This window comes from Neolamprologus multifasciatus, chromosome 3 (assembly GCF_963576455.1).
Source record: "Neolamprologus multifasciatus chromosome 3, fNeoMul1.2, whole genome shotgun sequence".
Taxonomy (NCBI): domain Eukaryota; kingdom Metazoa; phylum Chordata; class Actinopteri; order Cichliformes; family Cichlidae; genus Neolamprologus; species Neolamprologus multifasciatus.
In genome coordinates this window covers 44,256,923-44,283,979 of record NC_140441.1, presented here as the reverse complement: position 1 = coordinate 44,283,979, position 27,057 = coordinate 44,256,923, and the positions used below count along the sequence as shown (strand labels likewise).

Here is a 27,057-nt window from a genome sequence, read left to right as displayed (position 1 = left end):
TGGCTCATCGCCTCTTTCCTTCCTGATCTACACCTGGTAGATACCTGTTGCCGGACCCAAAGAGCTATTCCGGCTGTCACAGCCCCGTTGCTTGGCACCAGAGAAAGCACCAGGTGATCCAGGAGAGAAGGACAATTGCTGCCTAAGCAAAAACCCTTAGTGGTCCCGTACGTGTCAGGAGTATCGGAACAGTTGAGACACATTTTAAAATTTTTCATTGCCTCATCATAACCTTGGTGTAACACTCCCACTTTCCCATGTGGTTACTTGGGAAAATGAATTACCCATCCATGCATTATACTGTGAAAGCATCCGATGTAACAGGATTGATCTGTAATTGTTTCACTGAATATCAAGTTCAGGAGAATTGTATTAAATCAGTTGCGCTCAACCTCCGTGATGTTTAGACCTGGGCTGATAATTAGCATAGTGCCATGTGTCTCTGCACTCACCATTGTATGATGAGCCTCTGGCAGTTGGTTAATGTATAAACTAACAAATGCTTATAAAACAAACAAAAATTTTGCTTCCAATAGAGCAAAAACCTCAAAATAGTAGCAGGAGCAGCACAAATGTTAATTAGAAAAATGTAGACTCGGTGATTAGATGTGCTGATACAGTAGGATCTGTTTTGTTTTGATTGTTCAATCAGAGCTTGATTCTGTTTTAGCATGCCAAGAGACCAACTGCATTCAGTGCATCCACTGTGGACCCTGAAGTGAACAGGAAGAAGGTTGAGGTTAAGTCATAATTCACTCTGTTTCTCGTGTTTTTTTTCTCTGTGTGAAAGGGGTGTGACATTCAAGGGGACAACTATCGGCATGGCACCACTGGAGGGGATGTGCAGCCTGGAAAACTCTGGAGGCATCAATGTGGTATGTGGAAATACATTTCTACTTCACAGCTGACATCATTCTGCTTTCCAGCAACAGCTGAATTCAAAAGAAAAACTTGCTGTACTGCTCAGATAGCGAGACAGCCGCTGCTCCTAGCGAAGCCTTTAGTATTTGACTCAAAATAAATGTTGTTGATGTACCCCACATATTATTGGGATCACTGCAGTCTGAAATAATGGAATAAAAATCCCAAAAAAGTTGATTCTGTTCACCTGGACGTAGCGTTTTAAGTGGGAGAAACATTTTGTCACTCATCAAAGTGATGATAAATGAGCCACTCAGTCTCAGCTGACTGCAGGTTTCCCTAACCTTTTAAACCATACATACTGACTGAAACTAGTACAACTGGCAAAAAATGGGATATGAGGTCAGTTTCTTCATTAATATGCAAATTGTCATGACCATTTCCGTACCTGGATGACTGAGCATCCATTTAGACACTAGAAAAAAAAAATTTTTTTTTGTTTATCAAGCTGTTGTTAATGGGACATGGACATGCCAATGAATTGAGGCATGTGTAAACCGTGTGTAAATCGTATGTGCGTGTTATGCCTGTTGATGTCTACATTATTTTCTGACATGAAATGTTGAGACAGGAGAAAGTACTGGAGATGGTTCTTTGGTATTAACGAACTGTAATATAGAATTTTTTAAAAAATCAAGAGCTCTGTGTGTTGTGAATCTTCTAGGCTTAGCACCCCTCTGGCCATGCTGGAAAAACACTCACTTATTTTGTTACTTTAATAAACATATAATTTAATGTATGTTAAAAGTAACAAATTCATTGTTTAAACATGTCAGTTTGAAAAGTTAACAATCAAAAAAATAATATATCACTGAAAAAGGAACACAAATTTAGACAATCAGTCAAACAAATACAAATTTATAACCAGGAGTTTTGAGATACAACATACAAATCCACAGTTCAACTTTTAACTTAGACGCACTAAAATCATTTTAATAGACATAACAATAACCATAATAACCTGGCCCAACCATGAAGTCAGCTTACTCTGACACACCCATATTAAATTAGTTTGAACATATTGTTGATAGACTGCATCACATAAGTGACAGCTCCTTTTGTTATTCCTCTACAGGACCACTCAGAGCTGTCCATTGGTGCTGCAGCCACCATGGCCCACGAGATTGGCCACAACTTTGGGATGAGCCATGACCATGACAGCTGCTGTGTGGAGGCCACTGCTGATCAAGGAGGCTGTGTGATGGCCGCTGCCACCGGGTTAGCCACGAGCTCTGCACAAGACTAAAGAAACATCCTAGTCACCCTCAGATGTTGTTACTAACACCTTGATTTCAACTCAAGTCAATTTTATTTATATAGCACTACAACAGCAATTCCCTCAAGGTTCCTTATAAAGACCCTACAATAATATAGTAAACATGACAAGGATATGGCAACAACGAAAGGAAAAAACCTTTTAACAGGAAGAAATGTTTGATAGAACCAAGCAGCCATAACACACTGACACATTACATTACTTGACACATGAAAAACAGTTTTAGCTGCTGAAATACTAGCATGGCTGTTTAACAAACTATTCCCTTGATAATTTTTTATTAGATTTTTATATTTTGCCTTTGAATTTGTTTTTCTTGTGTTGTCCTGTAAATAGGTACTACAAATCCGAATGAAGGAAAACAAGTATTTGTGTGAAAGACTTTGTTCCTTGATAAACATGATACAATATAACATACTGACATAATACAATACAATATCAGACAGAAAGCGTAGAATCAAACTATCATGTAAGCTTTTCACGGTTTACAATAAGTAGCAGTGGCTATAGTGGAGCTAAACTGAAACCTAAGGATTGCTTTCCTCCAGCACTGTCTAAGACAGGGGTCTCAAACTCGCGGCCCGGGGGCCATTTGCGGCCCACGTCACCCCTACTTGCAGCCCACATATTGAGGTGAAGAAATATATATATAAAAATATATTATTAAAAAAAAAGATTTAACATGAAGGCAATATGAGCAGTGTTACAGTGTGACAGTGTATGGACAGTGTAGTCCGTGCTGCAGGGAGAATGTGTGGGACTGCCCCTCCCTTTGTGTGTGTGTGTGTGAGTGCGAGGCACGGAGGAAAAGGAGAGTTGAAAAGTACAAGTTGCTACTGGCGAGAAACAGAAGATGAAAGCATGTAAATATAATAATAACCACTGCAGCAAGTGTAGAGTGCCTGACGAGCCCAGTTGTAAGTAAACTGTTAAGACTCGTCTATACACTGCGTTTGTGTTTTCCAATAACATTCAGTCATAGGTTTTTTTTTGTCATATTTAAAATAAACAAAAACACTAAATTTTTGGAAATATTTGTGGACTTTTCCTCTGATAAAATGACAGTGCCAGCAGTGGCCCCCAGCTCCTCTGAGTTTGAGATCCCTGGTCTGTCAGCTTATACACGTGACTAGTTTACAAAGGAAGTGGCTTAAAAGTCTAGGCAAGAGCTGATGGCTTGGGGAAGTCAATAGCTGAGAAGGCTATGGGATTAAGATAAGTGCAGAACTGTTCTAGAGTCAGTGCATCTTCTTTATATATCGCCTTGATGATTATGATGACCATGGATTTGGCCTCTAGATGAGCATCTATGTTGAGAAGAGGGAGGTAGCTGAATAGTACTTGGAAGGTGTTTTGCCCACGCACGTTTTCCTTCTTTTTTTCTTACACATATGTCCAAGGTTACTGCGGTGTGTACATTCAATATTAATGCTTTCTGTGATGGGAGCAGGGATGGTAAAGAGCCATGTTTAAGCCTAACTGCAAAATATATTTAAAAAATGTCATCATTCACAGCTTCACCTTTGTTTTTTTATCTTTGAAAAAAAAAATAGTTCAAGTTATACAAAGCAGTAACACACCGCTCATTTAGAACCTGTGACCTCTGTGTCTCTCACATTCTCTCTCTCTCCCTCTGCTAATTGCTAATGACTTAAATAGTATATCAGTCAAAATACTTACAGATTGAATAATTGTAAAATGTACAAATGCATGCATAACATTGATATTTTGTTTACTTTCTGTTCAATGTAAATAATATGATAATGTCCCTGTCCAGGCACCCATTCCCTCGGGTCTTCAGTTACTGCAGCAAACGCGATTTGGACCGCTATTTCCAGAAGGGAGGGGGCATGTGCTTATATAACATTCCCAACATGAACGATCTGGTGGGGGGCAAGAAGTGTGGCAACGGCTTTGTGGAGGACGGAGAAGAGTGTGATTGTGGAGAACCAGATGTGAGGACAAGTATTCAATTTGAACTTATATTAACTTCCCCTACCAGATAAAAAGGGCATTAAAGCAATAAAGCAGAGGTGGGAAACTCCAGGCCTCAAGGGCTGGTGTCCTGTAGGTTGCAGATATATCACCCTGGGTCAATACACCTGCATCGAATGATTTGTTCATTACCAGGCCTCTGGAGAACTTCATGACATGTTGTGGAGGTCATTTAGCCATTTGAATCAGCTGTGTTGGATCAAGGACGCATCTAAAACCTGCAGGACACAGGCCTGACCCCTGCAATAAAGTAATGCATTATGTTTAATTCTCGTAAGTTAAATAACTTTTTTGATGCTCATTTACTTTTTGTAACAGCTTTAAACCTTGGTTTTTTGAGCACTTTTTTGAGACTGTGACACGAGGACCACTGCGGTGGCTGTACCTCAGGAGGTAGAGCAGATCATCTACTAATCAGAAGGTTGGTGGGTTAGGTTATCCCTAACCCTAAAGTTGGCATGCCTTGGGCATGAGGCTAACCCCAAGTCTGTTTCCGATGCATCCATTGGAGTAAGGAGTAATGTTAGATAGAAAGCACTTCTGCATAGAAGTAGTGCTTGTGTCCATTGTGATTCAGCATACAAGCCTTTGTTAGGGAGCATGGATGTACTGCGATCACTGTTGTTTTCTACTGGTGCCAAAAGCGGTGGTCCACTGACAGTCTTGAAAGAAAATAAGGAGACTTCACACACATTTCTATACTTATTCACCACTTTGTTAGGTACACCTTGCTAGTATGCTAGTACTAATGCAGCTAGTTCATGTTATTCACACCGAATATTGATCCCGTCATCTGAATGTCAAAGTGGAAATCAAGACTCGAGTCCTGATTTCGGTGAGTGGATTAAAAGTGCGTTTTTAAGCCTTCCTTATGTGCAGATAAGATAAGAAGAACTTTATTTATCCCGAGGGAAATTCTTTTGTCATAAACATTGCAGTCACACATTGCTCAACAATTTTGGAGCCGCAACTGCGAAGGCCTGTCCCCTCGAGTATCCATTATGTCTTTAGAACAAGGAAAAGCATTTGGTCTGCTGACCTGAGAGAACGAGGCAGGACAAGGCAGCAGCTCAGACAGATACTCTGAACAGAGAAGTGTGTGTGTGTCTGTGTGTGTGTGTGTGTGTGTGTGCGTGTAGTTGCTTTTGCTTATTGGTTAAATAGTTCTTTTTACATAACTGAGCTTACTCTGTAAAAATGTGATTAAACATAACCTACAAATCATTTATGAAGTCTGTTTTATTTGAATCACTAAAGTTAAAGCAGAGGTTATTTTATTATTTTATTATTATTGTTTTTCGTTATGTACACTTCAGTGTTTAAACCTTGATATTGTGTGTTATTGTATGATTGTCAACAGGAATGTGAAAACGACTGCTGCAATCCCAATAACTGTACCTTGAAGGAGGAGGTCCAGTGTGCCCATGGAATGTGCTGTGAGGGGTGCAAAGTAAGAGACAACAGCAAGAAAGTGGGGGTGTTTTATAATAAAAATAAGTTATAAATAATATTATTCTATATATTTGTTGTCTTGTGAGTATAATGGTTAACACACTCGCCTTACAAGTGAAGGATTAGTGGTGCAAGATAATCTCATGTACTCCAAGTGCAGGTCCCGAGGTTGGATAGATGGTAGGGCTGTGTCAGGGGATGTGGGTTAAAAATCAGGTCCAAATCAGATGTGCTGGTCCATCCATTGTGACAACAATTTGTTTGTTCTTCTTTATGCGTTTGCATTTTAAACCTAATGGTTTTACTTAAAAACTGTTTTAATACTGTTTTTAGTTTTTCTTCTCATTTAGACTCAAGAGTATTTCATATAAACATTGGCTCAAATAACTATTTGTAATGTGTAAGTGTGCTTTTAGATTTAAACCACCTCCAGGATTTTTTTTTTTACATCAACAATGAACGCACAAAGATATTTTCTAGAAAAAAGCTTTCATAAACCTTCTGTATATTACCTACCCCAATGATGATGGGAGGTAGAGCAGTCATTTGCTTGGGAAAATCTGTTTGCTTTGGGTTAAACGCATCAGAAATCAAATTTGAAGTATTTGTAGGCAGATATTTACACTTTAATCCTTATATGTAGAAGGCTTCAGTGTGCATCATTTTGCTAAGTATCACTAAATTAAAGATGGTTCTCCATGTCTTGTGCTCCTTTCCTCCTTCCTCACCCTCTGTTCCCTATGCGTGTCAGTTGAAGCAGGCGGGTACCATGTGCCGGAGCCCAGCAGGAGCATGTGACCTTCCAGAATACTGCACTGGGGCTTCTCCTTACTGCCCTGCCAACGTTTACCTGCTGGATGGCTCCTCTTGTCAATACGGAATGGCCTACTGCTACAATGGCATGTGCCTCACCCATGAACAGCAGTGCTTGCAGCTCTGGGGCTACGGTAATGAAAATGGTTTTACATGCACTTCATCACCTCCCTCAATATGACATTAATTTACTGCACATGCCTATAAACCACTAAGTCTTTGTTGAAGGTCAGTATTTAATAAAACTACAAATGAAATGTCTATACTGTCACCATACCAAGGTTAGTTAGTTGACATTGTATTCCAACTTATGTTTCCTAAAAGTGATGTCTTCAATTTCTTGTAACTCTTCCGTCTAGTCACCCAAACATCGGTGTTCTCTTCTCAGGAAGTTTAGTACATAGTAAATAGCCCGGTACTTGGAAAGGTCTATTCCTTACTTTCACAAAGCACCAAACATTCACATATCCTTACATTTCTAATGTTACTCAACTTTTGATGTAGTGACTTTTGCCTTTGGGATATTTTGGGAAAATAGAGTTAATTGGGTATGATGTGTTTCCAGGAGCTCAACCGGCCCATGATGTCTGCTTTGAAGATGTCAATGCAGCAGGAAATGATTTTGGAAATTGCGGGAAAGATGAACATGGCACCTATGTGAAGTGTAAGAAAAGGTAAGTGAAGCTTCACATATCAGGTATCACCGCATGTGTTAAATAGCATCAGCTATTTACCGTAGGGTTATCCACACTGATAACAGATACAACTAATATTGGAAATGCTTTTGTTGAACATATCTTTACAGTACTATACTTTGACACATCATGGACCCACACAGCTTTCAAATGTAGTGTAACAGTTTATTTTTAGTGTGTCAAAGAGTCTGATGGCAGCAGAAGGAACAACCTGCTGTAACGTTTCCTCAGACAGCCTTTCGGCCTGGGAGCTCAGCCACATAGCTTCCTGGTCGGCAACTCGACGCCTTTGGACAGCTTTCCAGCTGTTTCTGCACACACACACACACACACACACACACACACACACTTCCTCTCTGGTCCTCAGCATCACTACAAAAAGAGAGAGCGTTCGTTAGTGAAATCCCCTCCACCTGGCCTTCAGCTTCCCTGTTCCCTGCTGCAGCACGCCTCCACTGCAGCAGAGCCTGGGACCACACCCCTGCCACCCACCCCCACTACCTGACTCAGGCTGGGGCTAGATCCTGCCGAACCTACTCCCCTACATCGGGAGGAAATCGGCCACGACCATCTGTTCCTTCCTGACCTATGGACCACCTTGAACTTAAATGGGTGCAAAGCCAGATATGAGGGTAGAAACAGAGTTATGATGAATATTAAGATAAATATTAAAATAAATAGATGAATATAGCAATATAGGTAAAAACGTGTGCAAATATGTCATGGTGTACAAAAGTGACACGGTGCATCAAAGTGTCATTAATACTGTTCCACATGTGTGGATCTGACCAAAGTGGATGAGTTAAAGAGTCTGATGGCAGCAGAAGGAACGAACTCCTGTAATGTTCCTGCGAGACTGCGAGGTTGAAGGAACCTGTTGCCGAAACTGCTCTTCAGATTGTCAGGTGTGTTATCGAGGGGGTGGGAGTGATTGTCCATGATTGCCAGCGTTCTGTCACTGATCACCTCCTCCTCATGCCAACAACAGACGGATAAAACATATAGAGCAGGCTGCTGCATACATTGAAGGAGCTGAACCTTCGTAAAACGTAAAGCCGGCTCAGACCCTTTTTGTAGGCAGCTCCATGTCCAATCCAATAATGGCCGTGTCATCATAGGCTTTCTGGAGGAGACAAGTTTCTGTGATGTACTTGAAGTTGGCCGAGTAGATGGTGAAGAGGAAAGGGGACAGAACAATTGATTGGGATGCTCCTATCTTGCTGTTAAGACTCTCTGACACACAGCTCTGCAGTGTCACAAACTGTTGTCTGCCTGTCAGGTAGTCGGTGATCCACTGGACCAGTGGAGCCTCCACCTGCATGTTCTCCAACTTCTCTCAGCAGCCCGGCCTGGATCGTATTAAAGGCACTAGAGAAGTCAAAGAACATTATCCGAACTGTGGTGTTGGGTCTGTCGGGGGAGGAATACCCTCTCTGCAGCAGATGTATCACTGCATCATCCACCCCTAAGTGGGGCTGGTATTAAAGTGCAGAGGGTCTTGCTCATGAGGAGTCTGAGGTGTTCCAGCATAAGCTCTCTGTAACTTTCATAACATGAGAGGTTAGTGTTACAGGGCTGTAGTCATTTAGTTCCCTGGATGACTTTCTTAGGCACTGGGACCACTCGTGATGTTTTCCATAGCACTGGGACTCTCTGCAGGTGCATGCTCAGGTTGTATAGGTGATGAAGTATTCCACACAGCTGGCTAGCACAGGCCTTCAGCATATAGTAGTAGATAGAGCAGTTACTTTAGACTCTAAGACCAGATTGACCAACCTGTGCGCCACCTGGATTGATTACAAGAAAGCCTATGACATAATGCCCCACACATAGATACTAGATTGCATTGAACTTTACAAGGTCAACAGGATCCTTGGACTCTTTAAGAAAGCTGCTGCTCTCAAACCTGCACAGCATCTGCTTTAAACACTAAATGTAGTTAAAGATCTTCACTTGTATGTTGATCTGTAATTATTAGAGCTGGACCGTTCCAATATTACGTATCGGTATCAATCCAATATTACGTATCGGTATCGGTCTGATACTGACGTAAATTACTGGAGCGGATATCGGAGAGAAATAAAAAATGTAATCCCATCCATTAAATATCAAAAAAGCACCTCACAAAACTTGTGACATGGCGTAACTTGGCTCATAACTGTAGCACGTCGCAGCAGTGTACCTCACATAATAGAGCGGCTGTGTGTGGTGGGTGGGGGATGGTTCCCTATTTTGTTTTTTGTTTTTTTGCTGGGAGTTTGCAACCCTATTAGTTAGGTTGCTTACTCTTTAAAACACCAGAATAGGGAGGATGGAGTAGGTTTAAGTTTATTAGATTGATCAGTTTTGCTGAACTATGAAATATTTTGGGTGCAGTGTATTTTTTGCATACAGGTATTAAAATAATAGCGTTAGTGTTTTTTGTGTTTTTTTTTAACTTGAGTATGAACTTATACAAAAAGCAGCAAGATATTAAAAAACAGTTTTATTGATGAAAAAACACACTATATCGGATTCATATCGGTATCGGCAGATATCCAAATTTATGATATCAGTATCCGTATCGGACATAAAACTGGTATCGTGCCATCTCTAGTAATTATTTCACACTGTGTTTTGCTAATAGTGTGTTATTTACCATAAGTGTTCAAAGTCATTCTGTGTAATCAGAGAGGATGTATAACTTTCTCCAGGTCTGAATATAAAATTGTTATGTAAAAGTCCAGAGTCTCTGTGTTATCTGAGCATGATGTACAGTATTGCTAACATACAGAAAGCAAAGGTCAGTATCACACTATTTTTGAAGTGCTGGGTGTGTCCATTTTCCGGGATGGGCGTAAGGCAGAGTTGAGAAGAATATTTCTCTCTGAGGGAGCTGCTGGTGCAAATTGTGAGTCCTGCTTGACCCCCTTCAGTACTTCTGGTGTCACTGAAATTATGTTTCTCTCAGTGACACTCTTCAGTTTGCATACCAGCCCCACTTGGGGGTGGACGATGCAGTGATACATCACCATGGTGTTTGGGGTCTGGTGAGTCGGATGGCTATGATGGGAGTGGGCGTGTCCTTACCTTGTGAACCACCATCAGGAACCACGGCCTGTTCTCCCTCCTGCCATCTGGAAAGAGGTATAGGAGAATCATTTGCAGAAAACCAGGATGTTAAAAGGGTTCTTCTCACAAACTGTGAGACTGATAATTGGACTGTGCCCCCTCCCCATCCACACAGCCCACACAGCTAATTTAATCCCTCTCTGTGAGTGGACTGCTGATATTTTCCACACAAATTCCTTCAATGTTGTACTGTTTGTGAATTAGTCCTGTTTAAATGTTTCCTACCAGTCTATCTGCTGTAATTCTAATTCCATTTCTATTCAAACATATACATCCATATTGTTCACATTAGATTATTGTTGTAGAGTTTTGTATATTTTCAGCATTACTACTTTTTGTCTAACCTCCTCTCCAAATGACCTTAGTAATATTTCTTTAGAAGGCTCTAAATTCTGCCATTTAGATTCAGATCAGTAAAATCTTCCATCTAGTGTTCTCCTTCCTAATCTCTGCTAGTTTGCTTCCAATAACTTATAAGAGTAATAATAATACCCAAGCGTCTAAATAGTCCATTTGAGATTGACCTCTTTTTTTTATTTAACTACAGAAGAAAAAAAATAACTTCAAAACCTTTACCAGAAAGACACGACATGTTCTATTTGCTCCAGTAGCACTTGATGCGCCTGCAGCTTTCCAGATGCTCCATACTGCTGCTGACTACTGGTTTAGCTCTTCATAGCCAGTATTAATATACATTATGGCGATATGGCAGCCTCGCTTCTGTCAGTCTGCCCCAGGGCAGCTGTGGCTACAACCGTAGCTTGCCTCCACCAGTGTGTGAATGTGAGAGTGAATGAATACTGGCATTGTAAAGCGCTTTGGGTGCCTTGAAAAGCGCTATATAAATCCAATCCATTATTATTATTATTTATATAATTCTTTTAGTCAAGTAGCATTGCTTATTTTCAGTGTGTATAATGTCCAGTATTCAATATCACCCCCAGTCCGTGATATGCGGTCTATCTATCTGATTTAGTTCAGATTAAAAAAAAAATTAGGTGATTTTTAACATCCAAGTAGATGCTAATATGACAGACTCTGCACTGCATTTTGTCTATTATTAGACTCAACGAGCTTCTATTGAAATGTAAAATAGCCTACCCACCATTTTAATAACATGGACTATTTTAATATAGAAACTGAACATTTAATAGCATTCCTTTGTCTGATCATTTCTTAATTAAATTTAAATTTACAGTAATGGGTTACTGGGAAATGCATTTTATTACAGTTGATGTATTTCTAGAAGTGCTGCATTGCTCCACTGTTACCTTCTTCAATGCCATGTGCTAACAATAGGAGCAATAAGCTACATAGATGATGTTTCCTTTCCATGCTTGGATAACATGTTCTGCCATTTGTTAGATTAGAAAGTAAACAATATTACACATGGTGGAGCTTATTCTTTGGGTTAACTTGTCTATGAACATTATACACTTTCAATACGTAGATATCCACATCATCATAAATTTACAGTGATGAGCAAGTAAAGTTAATCACAAGTACCATTATATCATTTTTTTTTCAATCCCTCAAGGACATCATTTATTCATAGGTTGTGTCTTAATCTTTATTCCAAATTGTCACATTTAGTATATAACTATGTCCTTTGGTGAAAGACTCTGAGCCTTTCCTCATTTGTTGCTAAAAGAAACTAGTTCTCACCACTACTTCCACTATATTTACTTCCAGTCTGGCCAGGGCTAGTTTTAATGCCATGTACAGAGTTATTCGTCCTACCATATGGCATCCCCCCCTACCATTATATCTCAAGCAGTGGATAATTGATGTATTTTTGAACCCAACTGTGCTACTGTGGCTGTTCATCAACATTCAGAGGTTATTTGAAATGGTTTCTCAGAGGTTAAATGACTGGCCATTGAAAAATTGAGTCTCATGTGCTTGTATCTTTGTTTAGCGATGCCAAGTGTGGGAAGATTCAGTGCCACAGTGCTGCCACGAAGCCAAAAGGCACCAATGCTGTGTCAATTGACACTACCATCAAGACTGGAGGAAGAGAGGTGAAATGTCGTGGCACATACGTCTACAGCACCCAGGATGGCCAGGGTGACCTGCCTGACCCGGGTCTTGTCATGACTGGCACCAAGTGCGGAGAGGGCAAGGTGGGTTCACACCAAGCTGGAATTTTGTGGTCAGGCAAATATTGATTGAAAACATGAAAACTTGATACTTACTGCATGTTGAAGTTGCCCTGTGGCTGGGGCCCTATCCAGATCAGTCAAATGTGGCATGCATGGAGCAGACATCAACGGATTACTGGGTCATGGTCTGTGGTGTTGCTATTGAGGTGCCAAGCATGCACCCACTTGTCTCCACCTAGAGTACCAGAAGCCCAAAACAATAGCAGGATAAGTTGTTTAGTATAACCACAAAAGATTTGGCAAACCACATACTCACCTCTATTCCTTAATACATAGATGTATTTTCCTTAAGAATATGGCAACATTCAAGAAGAAATAAACAGGCTTTCCAACGGTAGAAGATTCATTGCCAAGAAGCATTGTTAGAACAAGGAAATAAGTGTAAATTGCCATATATTTATCAGTTTTAATATAACCTCTTGCCAAATATGAAGTTAAATGTTTAGAGCCGGTTAGTCTGGCCCCAAATGGTCTACACGTTGAGTAATATGGCTTTAATGTCACTTACATGTCTTTGATGTTGGCTTCTGAATTAAACTGAACTAAAATTTCTGTAATTTCGAGATTACACTTTATACCCAGACATAATATAACGGTATTAGGTAATAAATACTTTATTAAATGTTTTAAATGAAATTAACGGGCATTTAAATCATTATTGAAATATTTAATTAATGAATTCCATTTTTTAGTAATTAATAAAATTGTAATTAATTAGTAAGTAGCATATTTAATTCATCATTTTGTCATTCCTGGCTCCCTTATAGGCCTAAGTTAACAGACTCATTCAAATGTGGTCTGAATGTAACTGAAACTTCAAGGAAAGTTTGATATCTCTGACTCTTTAAGTATCAGCTGTTTGCGGTTTTTATTTACTGTGTAAAGGAGCATTGTTTATAGTTGTGACCTGTTCCCTTTGTCAAAATTTACTGATCTAATATAATGCACTGATCATTCGATCAATGCATATTATTGATCTAATAATAAGGGCTACTGGGGGTTAAGGAGGCCTGTTTGTGTATCTTGTTTATTTGGCACTTTGTCGAATGGAATATAAAGTTGTAAGTAAATCCCCCACATACACCCTACAAAATAAGAGCTGAATTGTGTGATACAAATGGATGAAAATGTACCCATCTGCAAATTGTCTTTCTGTATATATTGCTTTCTCTCTGTAGTATCCCCATAAGAGTTAGCCAAGGAGCCCCTTTAAACTCTGTGTGTACATGCTCTGTAATCGTTATGTAATCTTTGTCCTTCTGTTGCCAAAGGTGTGCAGAGACCGCAGATGCCAAAATGCCTCTTTTACTGAGTTAGAGACTTGCCTTGCACGCTGTCACAACAATGGGGTAAGCATACAGACACACACACCAATATAAATGTATATATACACAATAATCACACAGAGTCACACAACAAAACATGGTGTCAAAACAGATGCTTACTCTGGATGGCATTACCTTGGCCTCCAAGAACACTGTAAGAAATCTTGGAGTCAATTTTGATTGTCCTTCAGTGTGCATATGAAACACTGTCTTCTTCCATGTATGCAACATCTTAAAACTAAAAACATCCTGATGCTGAAAAACTAGTTCCTGCACTTCTAATAATTCATTATTATCATGCACTCCTAAAAGCTCCATGAAAAGCCTTTAGTTTGATTTAAAAAATGCTGCAGCGAGAGTACTGACAGGGTCTGGAGAGAGAGACTATATTTCACCCATACTGGCTCCCTGTTAAATTCAGTAAGATTAAAAATTCTTCTCCTGACATACAAGGTCTTGAATTGTCAAGCCCCATCTTATCCTTGAGACCTCAAAGTACTATATCACCCCAATACAGTACTTCTCTCGGAGACCACTTGTTTACTTGTCGTTCCTAGGATATTTAAAAGTAGAATAGAATGGGAGGCAGCACCTTCAGTCTTTACAGGTTCTATAGTCGATTGGAAGGCAACGGAGCACCAGGGAGGAGGTCTATGGCACAATCATAGGGCCTGTGCAGAGGAAGAAATAATGTTTTATCTTTATTAAAAACCTCATGTAAGTCATGATATGCTAGTGGCACAGAGGGTAAATCAGGCTTAGGCTCGGGTTCTGTCAGGGGACTATTTAAAGCAGGAGGCAGAGCTGATTTTAAATAGTGAGCCAGGCAAAACAAACTCCAGCTCTGCACTCGCCCTTTTGACCAGTCAGCAGTGGGGGTTATGTCTTGCTAACCAAGGAGTCTTGGAAACAGAAAAGGTGACAAAGGTGACAGATTCCCTGTGATTGCCAGAGACGAGGTCCAAGTGGACAGGTTCTGTCTGGTGTGTTATGGTTGCATAATGAGGGTGTTTGAAGGTGTTTGATAGATTTTGTTAGCGAGCCTAGAGGTGAATTGAGTCCAGAGGGCAGGCAAATAGGTGACTGCAAGGTAGCTTAGTCCAGACTTGTCAAAAACAAAATCATTTGGAGGCCAAGTTGCCAGTGATTAGCAGACAATCTGGCAGAGAATGGAGGCTCGAGCTGGTATTTGTGTACCCGTGCTTGATTGTAACTTGGTGTGTCTTGACCAGGGCAAAGTTTTTCCAATGCCCAGTTTTACACATATGTTATGAGAATAACCCTAGTTGGCACAGCCTAGTTTGTGATTTGAACTGCTCAGCAGCTTGTTCGAAGTGGATCCTGTCTCACCTGACAGAGTCTATTATATTAGGATTGAATTAGTATTTGAAACAATATGAGTAACAAGAAAATGCAAGCATAGAGTCTCCTTTAATCTCTTTCGCTTGTGTGTGTTTTCTTCCCTGCTATCAGTGAAAATATTAGAAATTAGCTGAAGTCGGGAATATTTAAAATATTCAATATGCAGTTTTTTCTCCAGTATGAAAATTTCATAGTGTTGAGATAAATGCTCATATAAATAAATACAAGCACACAATGCCTTAATGCTTTGACTAATACACCTCCAGGTAGTCACAAACATCCAAGCATGCACACAATCACACACAGAGACATATATACAAAGGGAGAGAAAGGGGTCAGGGACCAACTTAAGACATTTCTTTTGTGTGTATAATATTCAGGTGTGTAACAGCAATGGGAACTGCCACTGTAATCAAGGCTGGGCACCACCCTTCTGTGAGAAGCCAGGACTCGGTGGCAGTGTGGACAGTGGGCCTGTTCAGTATGGCAGTGAGTATATAAATAAACTTGTGCCTTAAAGAAAATGTTTTTTCACCTTCAATATATTTGAACATTTCTGGTGTGCTGGATGGTAAAAAGCATTATCGCCATGATCCTACAACACTGGGTGTTTCATCTCTGTTTGCTGTTTCCTTTCTTGATGGCTTCCTCTTATGTGCAGGGATTGAGGGTAGCCTCCTTGAATGTGAATGGGTGCAGGGATGCAAATAAGAGAGCCTTATTAGCAGAAGTAATCAAGCAGAAGAGACTAGATATAGTCTTCAAGAAACACATACTGACAGTACAAATGAAGTAGACGGGTCTGTGGTGGGGTAGCAGTTTTTTAGCCATGGAACAAATTTTAGCGCAGGTGTTGCTATAAACTTAGGGTATGAGTGTAAGATTTTGTTTAAAACATTAAAAGAGAAATGAAGAGGTGCTGATCAAGGGGACTGTGTTGTATTGGGTAGGGACTGGAATTGTTGTCTTGATTTTACTTTGGATAGGACTGGGGAGGAGCCGCATCTTCAGTCATCTTCTGCTTTATCAGATGTTCTACAAAAAATTAACTTGGTTGATGCGTGGAGGATGAAGCATCTTTCAACCACGGGTTGAAGTATGGCAGAGTTAGTGCAGTGAGATTGGCCAGGTTTTATGTGTCTTCTTTGTTTACTGCTCGAATTGTTAACTGTCAGTGTTTTCCTGTTATTTTTACAGATTGTCACTTAGTTTTAATGGAGCTGTTTCTATCTCCCACCAACAAATCCAAATCCTTTTGGCAATTTAATGTAAAATTATTTCATGATTGGATTTTCTGTGAAAATTTCAGTTTTTGGGAGGGATTACTGGAGATCAAGGAAGGATGATTTTAATTCCCTTACTCAATAGTGGGAAGTAGGAAAGGCCCAGATTTGTGTGTTTTGCAGCAGCAATATGGTTTTAATTTGACAGCCAATATCAAGAGAACTCTGCAGGAGTTAAAGAAGTGATAAAACATAAAAAAATGTCTCTGGTTCACAGTTAGATCAGCAGAATAATGACTGTTGTAATGTAATGTAATGACTGTTTAAATTCTAAAAGACAAGAGCTTGATCATTTTCAATATGAGAGAGCTAAAAGAGCTTTGGTTCGAGCATGCTTCACCAGACTCCAGGACATGGACGCCTCAACCACCTTTTTCTTTAATTTGGGGAAGTCTGTAGCCCAGAGAAAACAAATGGTGTGTCTTCGTCTTTCGAATGGAAATGTGATCGCAGATCCAGCTGAGATGAGAAGGCATTCTTTTTAATGAGAGATGTATTTGACATATGTAAACTATACTATACTAGAGTTGGCTTTTGACTGTGTAGACCATGCTTTTCTTTTTTTCACCCAGAAGACCTTTGTTGTTGGGCAGGGGTTTCAGACATGGGTGAAGCTGTGGCATAGCGACACTTGCTGTGTTGTGAAGGTGGGAGGAGGGTTGAGTTGCCCTGTGCCAGTTAGGAGAGGGATTAGGCAGGGTTGCCCTATCTCAGCCGGCTCTATAGCATTGCTATTGAGCCTTTTCTGTGCAGGTTGAGGAACAAGCTGAGGGGTTTCTCTTTGCCAGATCTGCCTCAGAGCCCTCCTGTTATTGTATCAGCATACGCTGATGATGTTAATGTTTTTGTTAAGGATCAAGGTGATGTTCAGGAATTAAAGGAAATCTTGGTTTTACATGAAAAAGCTTCTTCAGCCAGGGTTAATTGGGAGAAGAGTGAGGTGTGTTTGGTCGGGCAGTGGAGTTTGGCATGTATTTCTAGACTCCCTGGGAATCTTTGATGGGGTTAAAGGGCTATTAAAACTCTTGGGTTTTACTTGGGGAGTGATGACTTTCGCACAGACTCCTGACCCCAGACCTGGGATGTGGCTTTTTGAAGAGCCGCTGTTTTTTAATGACTTTTTTCCAAGTACTGTGTTTTCTACTGCCACTATAAGGAGCAAGTTTGTGGAGACTGGTATTATCAAACTGGGCCATCTCACAAGGATGTCAATGGGAACTCTTGGGTGTGTCACAGGCCTCCAGAGTGCTGGGAAGGATTGTGGAGGAAACTTGGCAATCCCTGTCGGCATCACTGGGAGAGTTTACTGGAAACTGTGTCCTAGCTGATCAATGGGCTGATGACAGCGAATATGTTTTTCTCTCCTTGATGGTCAGTCCTGTCTTTAAGGAGCAGCCTGAGGGGAGCCTACTTCTCTCCCTGAGAACATTAGTGCTAGATAGTTTCAGCTCTTGTGGGAAGAAGCAGCTGTATTACAGCTGTGTTACCTGCAGGTGGAGGGTCCATATAAGCCTCCTTTTGAAAAACGGATGGCTGACCTCCAGTGGAGGATCATACTTTGAGCAATAGCCACAAACAGACACAGAGCCCACCTGGATCCAAGCACTGGGGAGGGATGTCCTTTCTGTTCACAAAGGGAGACGCTGGAGCACTTAGTGGTTCGTTGTCTGCGGCTAGTGGGTTTATTTTCTTTGTTGCAGGAATGGGTGGAATCTCTGAAGGAGAAATTCTCTGTACCCTTGTCTCCTAAGTATTTAGGAAAGGACGGACTCTGGTTCGGATTAATTTTTTATTTGGTATATCCAAGCTGGCAATATAGAAGACTAGGAAGAACCAGAAGTTAGGTCAGGGTTGGACTGATGCTGTGCATAGTTTAAAGGGATTGTTCAATTTCAATTCAGTTTTATTTATATAGCACCAAATCACAACAAAAGTCGCCTCAAGGTGCTTTATATTGCAAAGTAGATACCCAACAATCCCAACAATCATATGACCCCCTATGAGCAAGCACTTTGGCGACAGTGGGAAGGAAAAACTCCCTTTTAACAAGAAGAAACCTCTGGCAGAACCAGGCCTAGGGAGGGGCGGCCATCTGCTGCGACCGTTTGGGGTGAGAGAAGGAAAACAGGATAAAAATTGTTGGCATCACGTCTGACAGTACAGCATGATTTTTACTCTCTGACTAAAGATCTGGACTCCTTTACAACTATGTGGGGGATTGGACAGGTTTTGTGTTCGATAGGAGCAGATGGGACATTTGTCCTTAATTTTTAAGTATGTGTGTGTGTGTGTGAGTTTGGTTGCGGTTAGTAAATGGTTAGTGCATATTGATGTTGTTGATGTAGTAGCAACTTTCTGTTAGGTTTGACTTTTTCGTGGTTTTTCTTTTTAATGTGGTGTAAATAAAGTGTTAAAAGTCAAAGTCTTTCTCTCCCTTTCTCTTTCTCTGTCATGTCCATTTCTTTTTTCTATTCCTCCTCCTTTTTCTCCGGTCTTTCACAAGCCTGGGCTTTACCCGCTGCCTGCTACAGCTTAATACTCACTCTGAAAATAAACAAAATAAAAAGACAAAAAAATATACATAACTTTATAGTTAACATTGTTTTTCCATCTGACTCGCTGACAGGCTCAGAATGTTCGATCATTAGAAGTAAACAGAAAATTTTGACATGGATGGCCCTTTTTCCTTGATACTTGCTGATCTAAATTAAAGTTTTTCAATTGCCATATAAATATACTAGTAAACACATTAGTGTATATGTATATATGTGTTTGTGTATGTCAACAGGTCAGGCGGGTCTGGTGGCTGGACTGTTGTTTGCCTTCTTGGTGGTTTTACCTGCAGTGCTGCTGGTCTTCTACTGCCACCGGATCAAGACTTCTTATTACCATAAGTGGCTTTCCCAAAGAAAAAAGAACACATGCAAGAAGTACTGTCTGTCTTTCCACTGTTTGTCTGTTTCTTAACACTACATTTTCTTGATACAACAAAAAGAGGAAAGCCTAAAATTTAAAAAAGTAGCATTTTCATTTTGGGGTCTAGCAAGTAAAACTATATAATATGCACTGGTGTATTGTGATGCTCTTTTGTCCTTTAAAACTTTATTCAAGTGCAAATTAGAAACCTTGCAAGGTTTACTACCAGTCAAAAGTTTTAGAACACCCCAATTGTTTCAGTTATTTGCAGTTTAAGTCATTCAAGTCAAATGAATAGCTGAAATGCTACAAAGGTAAGTGGTAAACTGCCAGGCAAGGCAACTCAAAACTGAAAAATAATGTACATTTTAGAATGACAGAAAAATGCCTTTTTTCAGGGAACACAAAATGGGTTAACAATTTAAAGCAGTTCTGCAGCAGTGGAGGTTAATTGAGCGTTAAAAGCTGGTACTACTAATTCCTACAGGTGTTCGCAACTTTTCTGGATTACTTCCAACCCCCTCTGTCTGCATAAAAGTAGTGTTGGAACACACTGTGGTTTCTTTCACCATCAAAAGGCACTCAGAAACAAACTGACAGGAAGAGATCTGCAAACCCCAAACCACAAATGAATCAGAGGACAAGTTTCTGAGAGTTAACAGCTTGCGTAATAGGTTGCTCACAGGAAAACAGCTTCAAGTACACTTTAATCGTGGTCTTCAAGCTGCAGGTTTGACAGGACGAGTTGCAGCAAGAAAGCCATTGCTAAGGCATCAGAATAAGACAAAGAGGCTTGCCTCAGCCATGAAACAGCAATTAGACTACTGAATACCAGAGTATAATGGGCTGATGAATCAAAATTTGAAGTCTTCGATTCATCACGCAGGATCTTTGTACACCGTCGAGTGTACAGTGTGTGACATCAGCTGTCAAACATGGAGGAGGAAGTGTGATGGTCTGGGCTGTTTTGCTGATCCAGGGTCGATGACTTGTACAGAATGAGAGGCACCCTGAACCAAAATGGTGCCAGTAAACCATTTTAATATGATTTGTTGATTGGTTCGCCTCTGTCTTTGTAACAGACCATAGTGCTGCCCCCTCCATTGGCATACTTACCAATCGCTAATGTCTCACTTGTAAGCCGAAGGTTGTCAGTGTGATACAGCATGGGGCATTTTTAAGAATGAGGGTTTTTTTTCTCTTTTTGTTTCTCAGTATGAACAAACAGTAAAGGTATCACAAACACAAACAGAAATTCCATAGACTGGTTAGAACAAATTATTTCTAAGATGGTAGCTTAGTAAAAGAACCATCTCACTCAGTTAGACTTGTCTAATCACTGCATGGAAGCATTTGTTTTGTTTCATTTCTACTAACATCAGCTGGTTAAGAAGCTTCGTGTTCCGTTCTAGTTTTCTTATTTCTCAATTTGAGCCATAAAACCAGGAATGTCCGAATGAGCAAAGTGATGAAGCTGTACATCTTCCATGCAACAGGCTCTTGTTTATTTTTTGTCTTTCTGTGCTCAGGATGGAGGGATCAGCAGATAAACGAAAGAATGGCCACCTTAATCCTGCCTTTCACCTGAAAGTTGTAGGACCAATCAACACAGTTAATGGCCAGAAGGGGGTGAGTGATATGTGTGTTTCTAGTGTGTTACAAAATAAAACAAAAGAAAGGGAAGGAGGAAATGGGAGTAGGGTGATGACTGTTTTTCTGTGAATGAATAACTGAGTGTCCATGAGGTTAACCTTCATATTGAATTAAATATTCAGTTTGTCAAATTATTGTTTTAGCATCCTATGTCTTAATATCAGCCTAAAGTTAACATTTTAATATAATAATAATAATAATAATACATTTTATTTGAAAGCGCCTTTCAAAACACTCAAGGTCACTGTACACAGTAGAATAAAAGCAACATAAAAGCAAGCAGTTTACACAATCATAAAAGCATAAGACATAAACAAATAAAATAGGAGAGGCTATTTTGAACAAGTAAGTTTTGAGTTTGGACTTAAAGAGAAAGAAGGAAGAGATGTTTCTTAAATCAGGAGGTTGGGAATTCCAGAGTCGTGGAGCAGAGCAGCTGAAAGCCCGGCTCCCCATGTTTGCAAAACGGGGGAAGGGACGGAGAGTGAAAGGGAAGAAGAAGATCTGAGACAATGAGATGGGGCGGTGATCTTAACCAGGTCAGAGAGATATGGAGAGAGATGATGAATAGCCTTAAATGTGTACAAGAGTATTTTGAAATTGATGCGATATTTGACCGGGAGCCAATGAAGCTGCTGCAGGACAGGAGTGATGTGGTGGGCAGAAGGGGTCCTGGTGATGATACGGGCAGCATGGGATGGATTTTTGAGTAAGACCAAAAAGAAGTGAATTACAATAATCAATCCAGGAAGTAACAAGGCTGTGGACAAGAATGGCAGTGACATGTGGGGGGAGAAAAGGACTGAGACGATTAATGTTGCGCAAATGTTAAATATCTGACTTATAAGATACAAAATGCACACATGTACTGCACACATAACGAATGTTGGTATCTCAGAGTTTTTACCCCTCAGCCATAAATGGCCGATGGGGTTTTGGCATCACCCTGTCAGGTTGGTGGATGAACAGGCGGCATGAACACCCAAGTTTGTGAATGTGGTAACTTGAGAATGAGGTGGTATAGGAGTTTCAAATAGGAAAGTGGAGAAGGAGACTCCCTTACTGATACAGAGTGAGTAAATGGCCTGTATTTATATAGCGCCTTACTAGTCCCTAAGGACCCCAAAGCGCTTTACATATCCAGTCATCCACCCATTCACACACACATTCACACACTGGTGATGGCAAGCTACATTGTAGCCACAGCCACCCTGGGGCGCACTAACAGAGGCGAGGCTGCCGGACACTGGCGCCACCGGGCCCTCTGACCACCACCAGTAGGCAACGGGTCAAGTGTCTTGCCCAAGGACACAACGGCCGAGACTGTCCGAGCCGGGGCTCGAACCGGCAACCTGAAAGGTTACCGGTAGAAGATTGACGTGGTAGAAGATTGATGATGAAAGCTTCCACTGCATGGATTTCATTTTGTTATCTTTTATGTTGCTTTTATCTAGCTTTAATTTCTCTTAGGAAATACTAACACAAAAATGTATACAAAAAAATACTTTAAAATGAATTGATGAATTTAAAATTGAACCTTTGGGAATAGGTGTTAGAACCAGTGGACAAATACAAGGTGTTAAGATTGGTAGAAAGGAGCATAGAATCGCTTTATTTGATGATGATGTCATATTATTTTTAAAGCAACTAAAAACTTCTGTGTCTGCAGTAAAGGATTTAATAGACCGGTTTGGGGCCTTCTCAGGGTATAAAATAAATGTAACAAAATCATCATTAATGTTACTTAAACAAGAATATAGTCAAAACGTAAGTCCGAATATAACTGGCTTTACTGTTAATTCTGAATTCACTTATCTAGGCATTAAAATAGTTCCTTCACTAAAAGATGTGGCCCTACTTAACTATAATACAATTCTACAGAAAATTTCCAATGGAGCGTTGTATAAGTTTACCATTATCTATTATTGGAAGGATAAGTGTTCTTAAAATGAATGTATTACCTAAACCAGGGGTCGGCAACCTGCGGCTCTTTAGTCCTTATACTGCGGCTCTGCGTGGTTTGGGAAAATAAATTAGAAGTATTTAGCTGAAGTGTTATTTATGTTAGTTCTTTTAACTTGTAGTTCTAAATTGGAAGATTATTGTGATATTGAAATATAAACATAAAATTATATTCTGTTATTTTTTTCATTGCTCAAAATAAGAGTGACACTCACGGAAGCCGGTATACCCACCGAAATGCCGTGCATTTATCGAGACTTTCAACCCCAGATAGGCCAATTATGGATCTTCGGATCCACATTATGTCAGCAGCTATTCTCCACCGTGAACTATGTTAAAGACAAACACCGTTCAAGCCTGACAAATGACAGCTGACAGATGACAGACGCTGTGGATCAGGAGCAGAAGTCCCACACATATCACGGCAGACCCGACGATGTTTGCATGAACACGCTTTTCAGCATCTCTATATTGACCACTTTTCACACACGGTTGCTGTACGCATACAGCTGGCTGTAGCTTTTCAGCTCACAGCCCGACATACAACACCAACAACACAAGAGCACAGATAGCGCAGACGTAAAGGCAGCGAGGCGTGATTGCTGTTGTGTCGCTCAGGTGCGTCCGCCTCCCCTGAAGCGGTGCCGCAGACCACGCCCCGCCACACACGTTAACCTGGTAAAATACATATTTAGGCAGAATTTTGCAAATATCTATTTTTCATTTTTTAGCAGCATAGTGCTTTTTTTTCCAATTATTTTTTTAAAAGTCAGGTCAAGGCCCAACAGCCCAAAGGCGATATAAGGGTGGCGGCTCAACAGTTTTTGTTTGCTACGTGGGTCATTTTAGTTCAGCTGGGTGTCTTTCCTTTTGTTATATTTCTTTAAGAGTTCAAAATGTGTTGATTACATAAATTAAATGTAATTTTCTCTGTAGCACTTCATGGATTTCATAAGCAGCACACCTTAGTTGTTCACACAAAGCATAAAGGTAAAAAACAATATATAAAGTGTCATCTTCATTTTAGATGTCAAAAAGTATTTGCGGCTACCAGTGTTTTCTTTTGCATGGAAACCGGGTCCAAATGGCTTTGGGTGTAAAAGGTTGCTGACCCCTGACCTAAACTCTTGTATATGTTTCAGAATGTCCCACTGGATTGTTTACCAAAGTAGCATCATTAATCAGAGAGTTTATTTGGAACAAGAAGCATCCCCGCATTCGCTTGTCTTTGTTGTATCTTCCCTTCGATACAGGGGGGTTGAAATGCCCCAATATTTACTGGTACTATCTGGCTATTCAACTAAGGACAATAATGTTTTATTTTTCATCCCAAAATATCCCTTCTTGGGTGGGGATGGAAGCAAATTCTCTTAAAATGCCATTAAACTTGTACTTATACTCTGCACAGCCAAAACAATTAAAGAAAGAAACAAATAATCCTATAGTCTGAAATATGATTGAAGTTTGATTTACAATAAAAGAAATGGTGAATATTAAGAATAATCTCTCTCAGTTTAGTCCTATTTGGGGAAATGCTTTATTTGTACCAGGAAAATGATCTTTTTTGTGATGGAATAATGGTTTCATTTGAGGATTTAGTCTCAAAATTTCAAATTCCAAAAAAACATTTCTTTAAGTATTTACAGATTAGAAGCTTAATTTCTTCCATGCAAAATCAGTCTCTTAATGTTCCCCAGTTAACTAATTTAGAGGAGTTATTGGTGAAAAAATGTTGTAACAAAGGCTTAATTTCAACATTCTATAACTGGATTGTCTCGGCCTCTCCAGAAACATCAGCTTCTAAGTTAGAATCTTGGAGAAATGACCTAAATATTAATATTTCTGAGGAGACATGGAAGTCAAATCTTTGTATGCTGTTGCAAAACCAATAAAAATATTGTAAAAGAAAAAAGAAAAAAAGAATTAATATTACCATTATCATTAAAGTCATGAATTTAACCTACACACTTTACTTACATGATATCTCATTATGTAGCAAATGCCTCTGACAGAAACATGTCCAGGGGCCCATTGGTACACACACACAAGCTCTAACCTCTGCTGGCTTTGAAATGGAATTTACATCGATCAATTATCATCATCAAACAACCAAAAACATCTATGTGTTGACTTATTTTGCATAAAAGTGTTTTCATAGATCCTAGTTAATCTCCTCTGTAATTACTTTGCACTTTCATATGTCAGAGAAAGAGTCAGCTATGTGTATAGAAGGCATGTTGAAGAGTGGAGAAACAAGTGAGTCAGTTACACATATTAAAAAGCTTCTTCGAGTTTTATTTATAACTGTAGGTCTAAAGAAAAAGCAAAGAACCAAAAAATGTCATGAATTAATGTTAAGTCTATTATATCACTGTTGTTTTATGAATAAGATTCTCCTATTGGTAAAGTATCCATTCTTTCTCTTCATGATCAAAGTAGGAAATAAATGCCCATATGAGTTCTCTTCTCCTGTTCTTCTCTCTGTGAAATGATTTGAAGCTGTTTTTCTGTTAGGTTTGTTAACATTTGTTAACATTAACTGAATTTCCTGTAATTGTAGATTTCTCACACCAGCAAAGAGGTTCCATCTCTTAGACCAAGCCCAAATGGCACCCACCCAGTCAACATAGTGCGACCTCTGAGACCTGCCTCATTTGCCAAGGGTGGTCCACGGTCTCTTCCAACTGGCAAGCATCCAGTAGCACCACCCAAATCCCCACCAAGACCTCAGAGACTGAGCCCGCCACAGAAACCTCTACCCCTTACTCCAGCACGATCTCCCCTGGTAAGTCCCTTTCTAGAGTGTAAGGAAAAAGTCAGGGCATATAAACTCAAAACAGTCTACAGAGGACAGGAGCTTTAGACAAGCAAAAATGCAAATTACCTAGACAAGGGAAGGCATCCTAGACAGATGCCCAAATCACCTCAATTGCCTCCTTTTGATATGGAGGAGCAGCAGCTCTTTTCTGTAACCTTCTCAAATGACTGAATTCTTCACCCTCTCTCTAAGGGAGTGTCTAATCAACCTTTGGAGAGAGCTAATTTCTGCCGCATGTTTCTGCAATCTCAATAAAAACTCCGGCAATGGAAGGAGTGGACTGGTGTATTAACAGTAAAATTGTAGACCCTTACTGCTCACTGGACTTAAAAGCTTTGTCTATTCAGTACAGGCCCTTTTCTCGACCTCGGAAGCTAACAGTAGCCATAATTACCATTGTTTAGCAGAGAGAGCACCCAGAGGACATCCATGTTGTTGCTTGCAACTTTAATAAGGCATGTTTGAAATCTGATAATACCTCCCACCCACTCCATGACGCGCTGGCTAGTCACAGGAGCACATTCAGTAGGACACTGAGATTACAAAAAAGCACCACTGAACGAAACAGGAAATCATTACATCGTTACACCCTTTATTGCACACGCTCTTTTCTGCTCAGTAATATTCTTGTAAACATTCTTGAATATTTATTTATAATCACCTCCGTCAATTCTTGATATTTATTATTGAGTGATTTGTATATGTTGTGCTATTTCTTAAATTTGTAAAGCTGTAATATATTGTATTATATTGTTAAATAGTTTAGTCTGTTACTGTTTTACTATATTGAAGCAACTGTAACCCACATAAAGTAAAAATTCCCCTCTCGCTCCTGCGGGCGGTCTGTCCTTCAAGCTTGGGTCCTCTACCCGAGGCCTGGGAGCTCAATGGTCCTGTGCAGTATCTTAGATGTTCTGACTGCACTCTTCTGGACAGAGATCTCGGATGCTGTTCCTGGGATCTGCTGGAGCCACTCACCTAGCTTGGGAGTCACTGAGCCTAGTGCTCTTATTACCACTGGGACCACTGTTACCTTCACCCTCCACATCTTCTCGAGCTCTTCTCTGAGCCCTTCGTACTTCTCTAGCTTCTCGTGTACATATACATACACAGATATACATACGTATGTATGTATATGAGAGAGAGAAGATCTTAGTGCTGTTTTAAGTGTAAGAGCTAATAGTGCTGTATTAAAGCATATTAAAAGAACGGAAAAGGGAAAAGTGCACAAGCAGCAGTGACTGAATGCAGCAGATTAATTGCCAAGAACTTGATTGGCCAGCCAACTTTTCTGATGTGAACTTTATTAGACC

At 40.1% G+C, this 27,057-nt stretch overlaps 1 protein-coding gene across 8 annotated transcripts in view; it reads left to right on the top strand.

Moving 5' to 3' along the window:
- LOC146523342 (disintegrin and metalloproteinase domain-containing protein 19-like) overlaps window positions 1–23,826 on the top strand; it is a 74,722-nt gene extending 50,896 nt beyond the window's left edge. For all 8 annotated transcript variants that reach the window (XM_085139832.1, XM_085139798.1, XM_085139781.1 and 5 more), the window contains 11 exons: window positions 791–875; window positions 1,997–2,139; window positions 3,975–4,152; window positions 5,553–5,642; window positions 6,396–6,591; window positions 7,023–7,131; window positions 12,182–12,386; window positions 13,697–13,774; window positions 15,493–15,601; window positions 19,184–19,325; window positions 20,841–23,826. In XM_085139832.1, the coding sequence (XP_084995958.1) occupies window positions 791–875; window positions 1,997–2,139; window positions 3,975–4,152; window positions 5,553–5,642; window positions 6,396–6,591; window positions 7,023–7,131; window positions 12,182–12,386; window positions 13,697–13,774; window positions 15,493–15,601; window positions 19,184–19,325; window positions 20,841–21,033 (1,528 nt within the window). In that variant the 3' untranslated portion in view covers window positions 21,034–23,826. The remainder of the gene's footprint in view (window positions 1–790; window positions 876–1,996; window positions 2,140–3,974; window positions 4,153–5,552; window positions 5,643–6,395; window positions 6,592–7,022; window positions 7,132–12,181; window positions 12,387–13,696; window positions 13,775–15,492; window positions 15,602–19,183; window positions 19,326–20,840) is intronic.
- The last annotated feature ends 3,231 nt before the right edge of the window (window positions 23,827–27,057 follow it).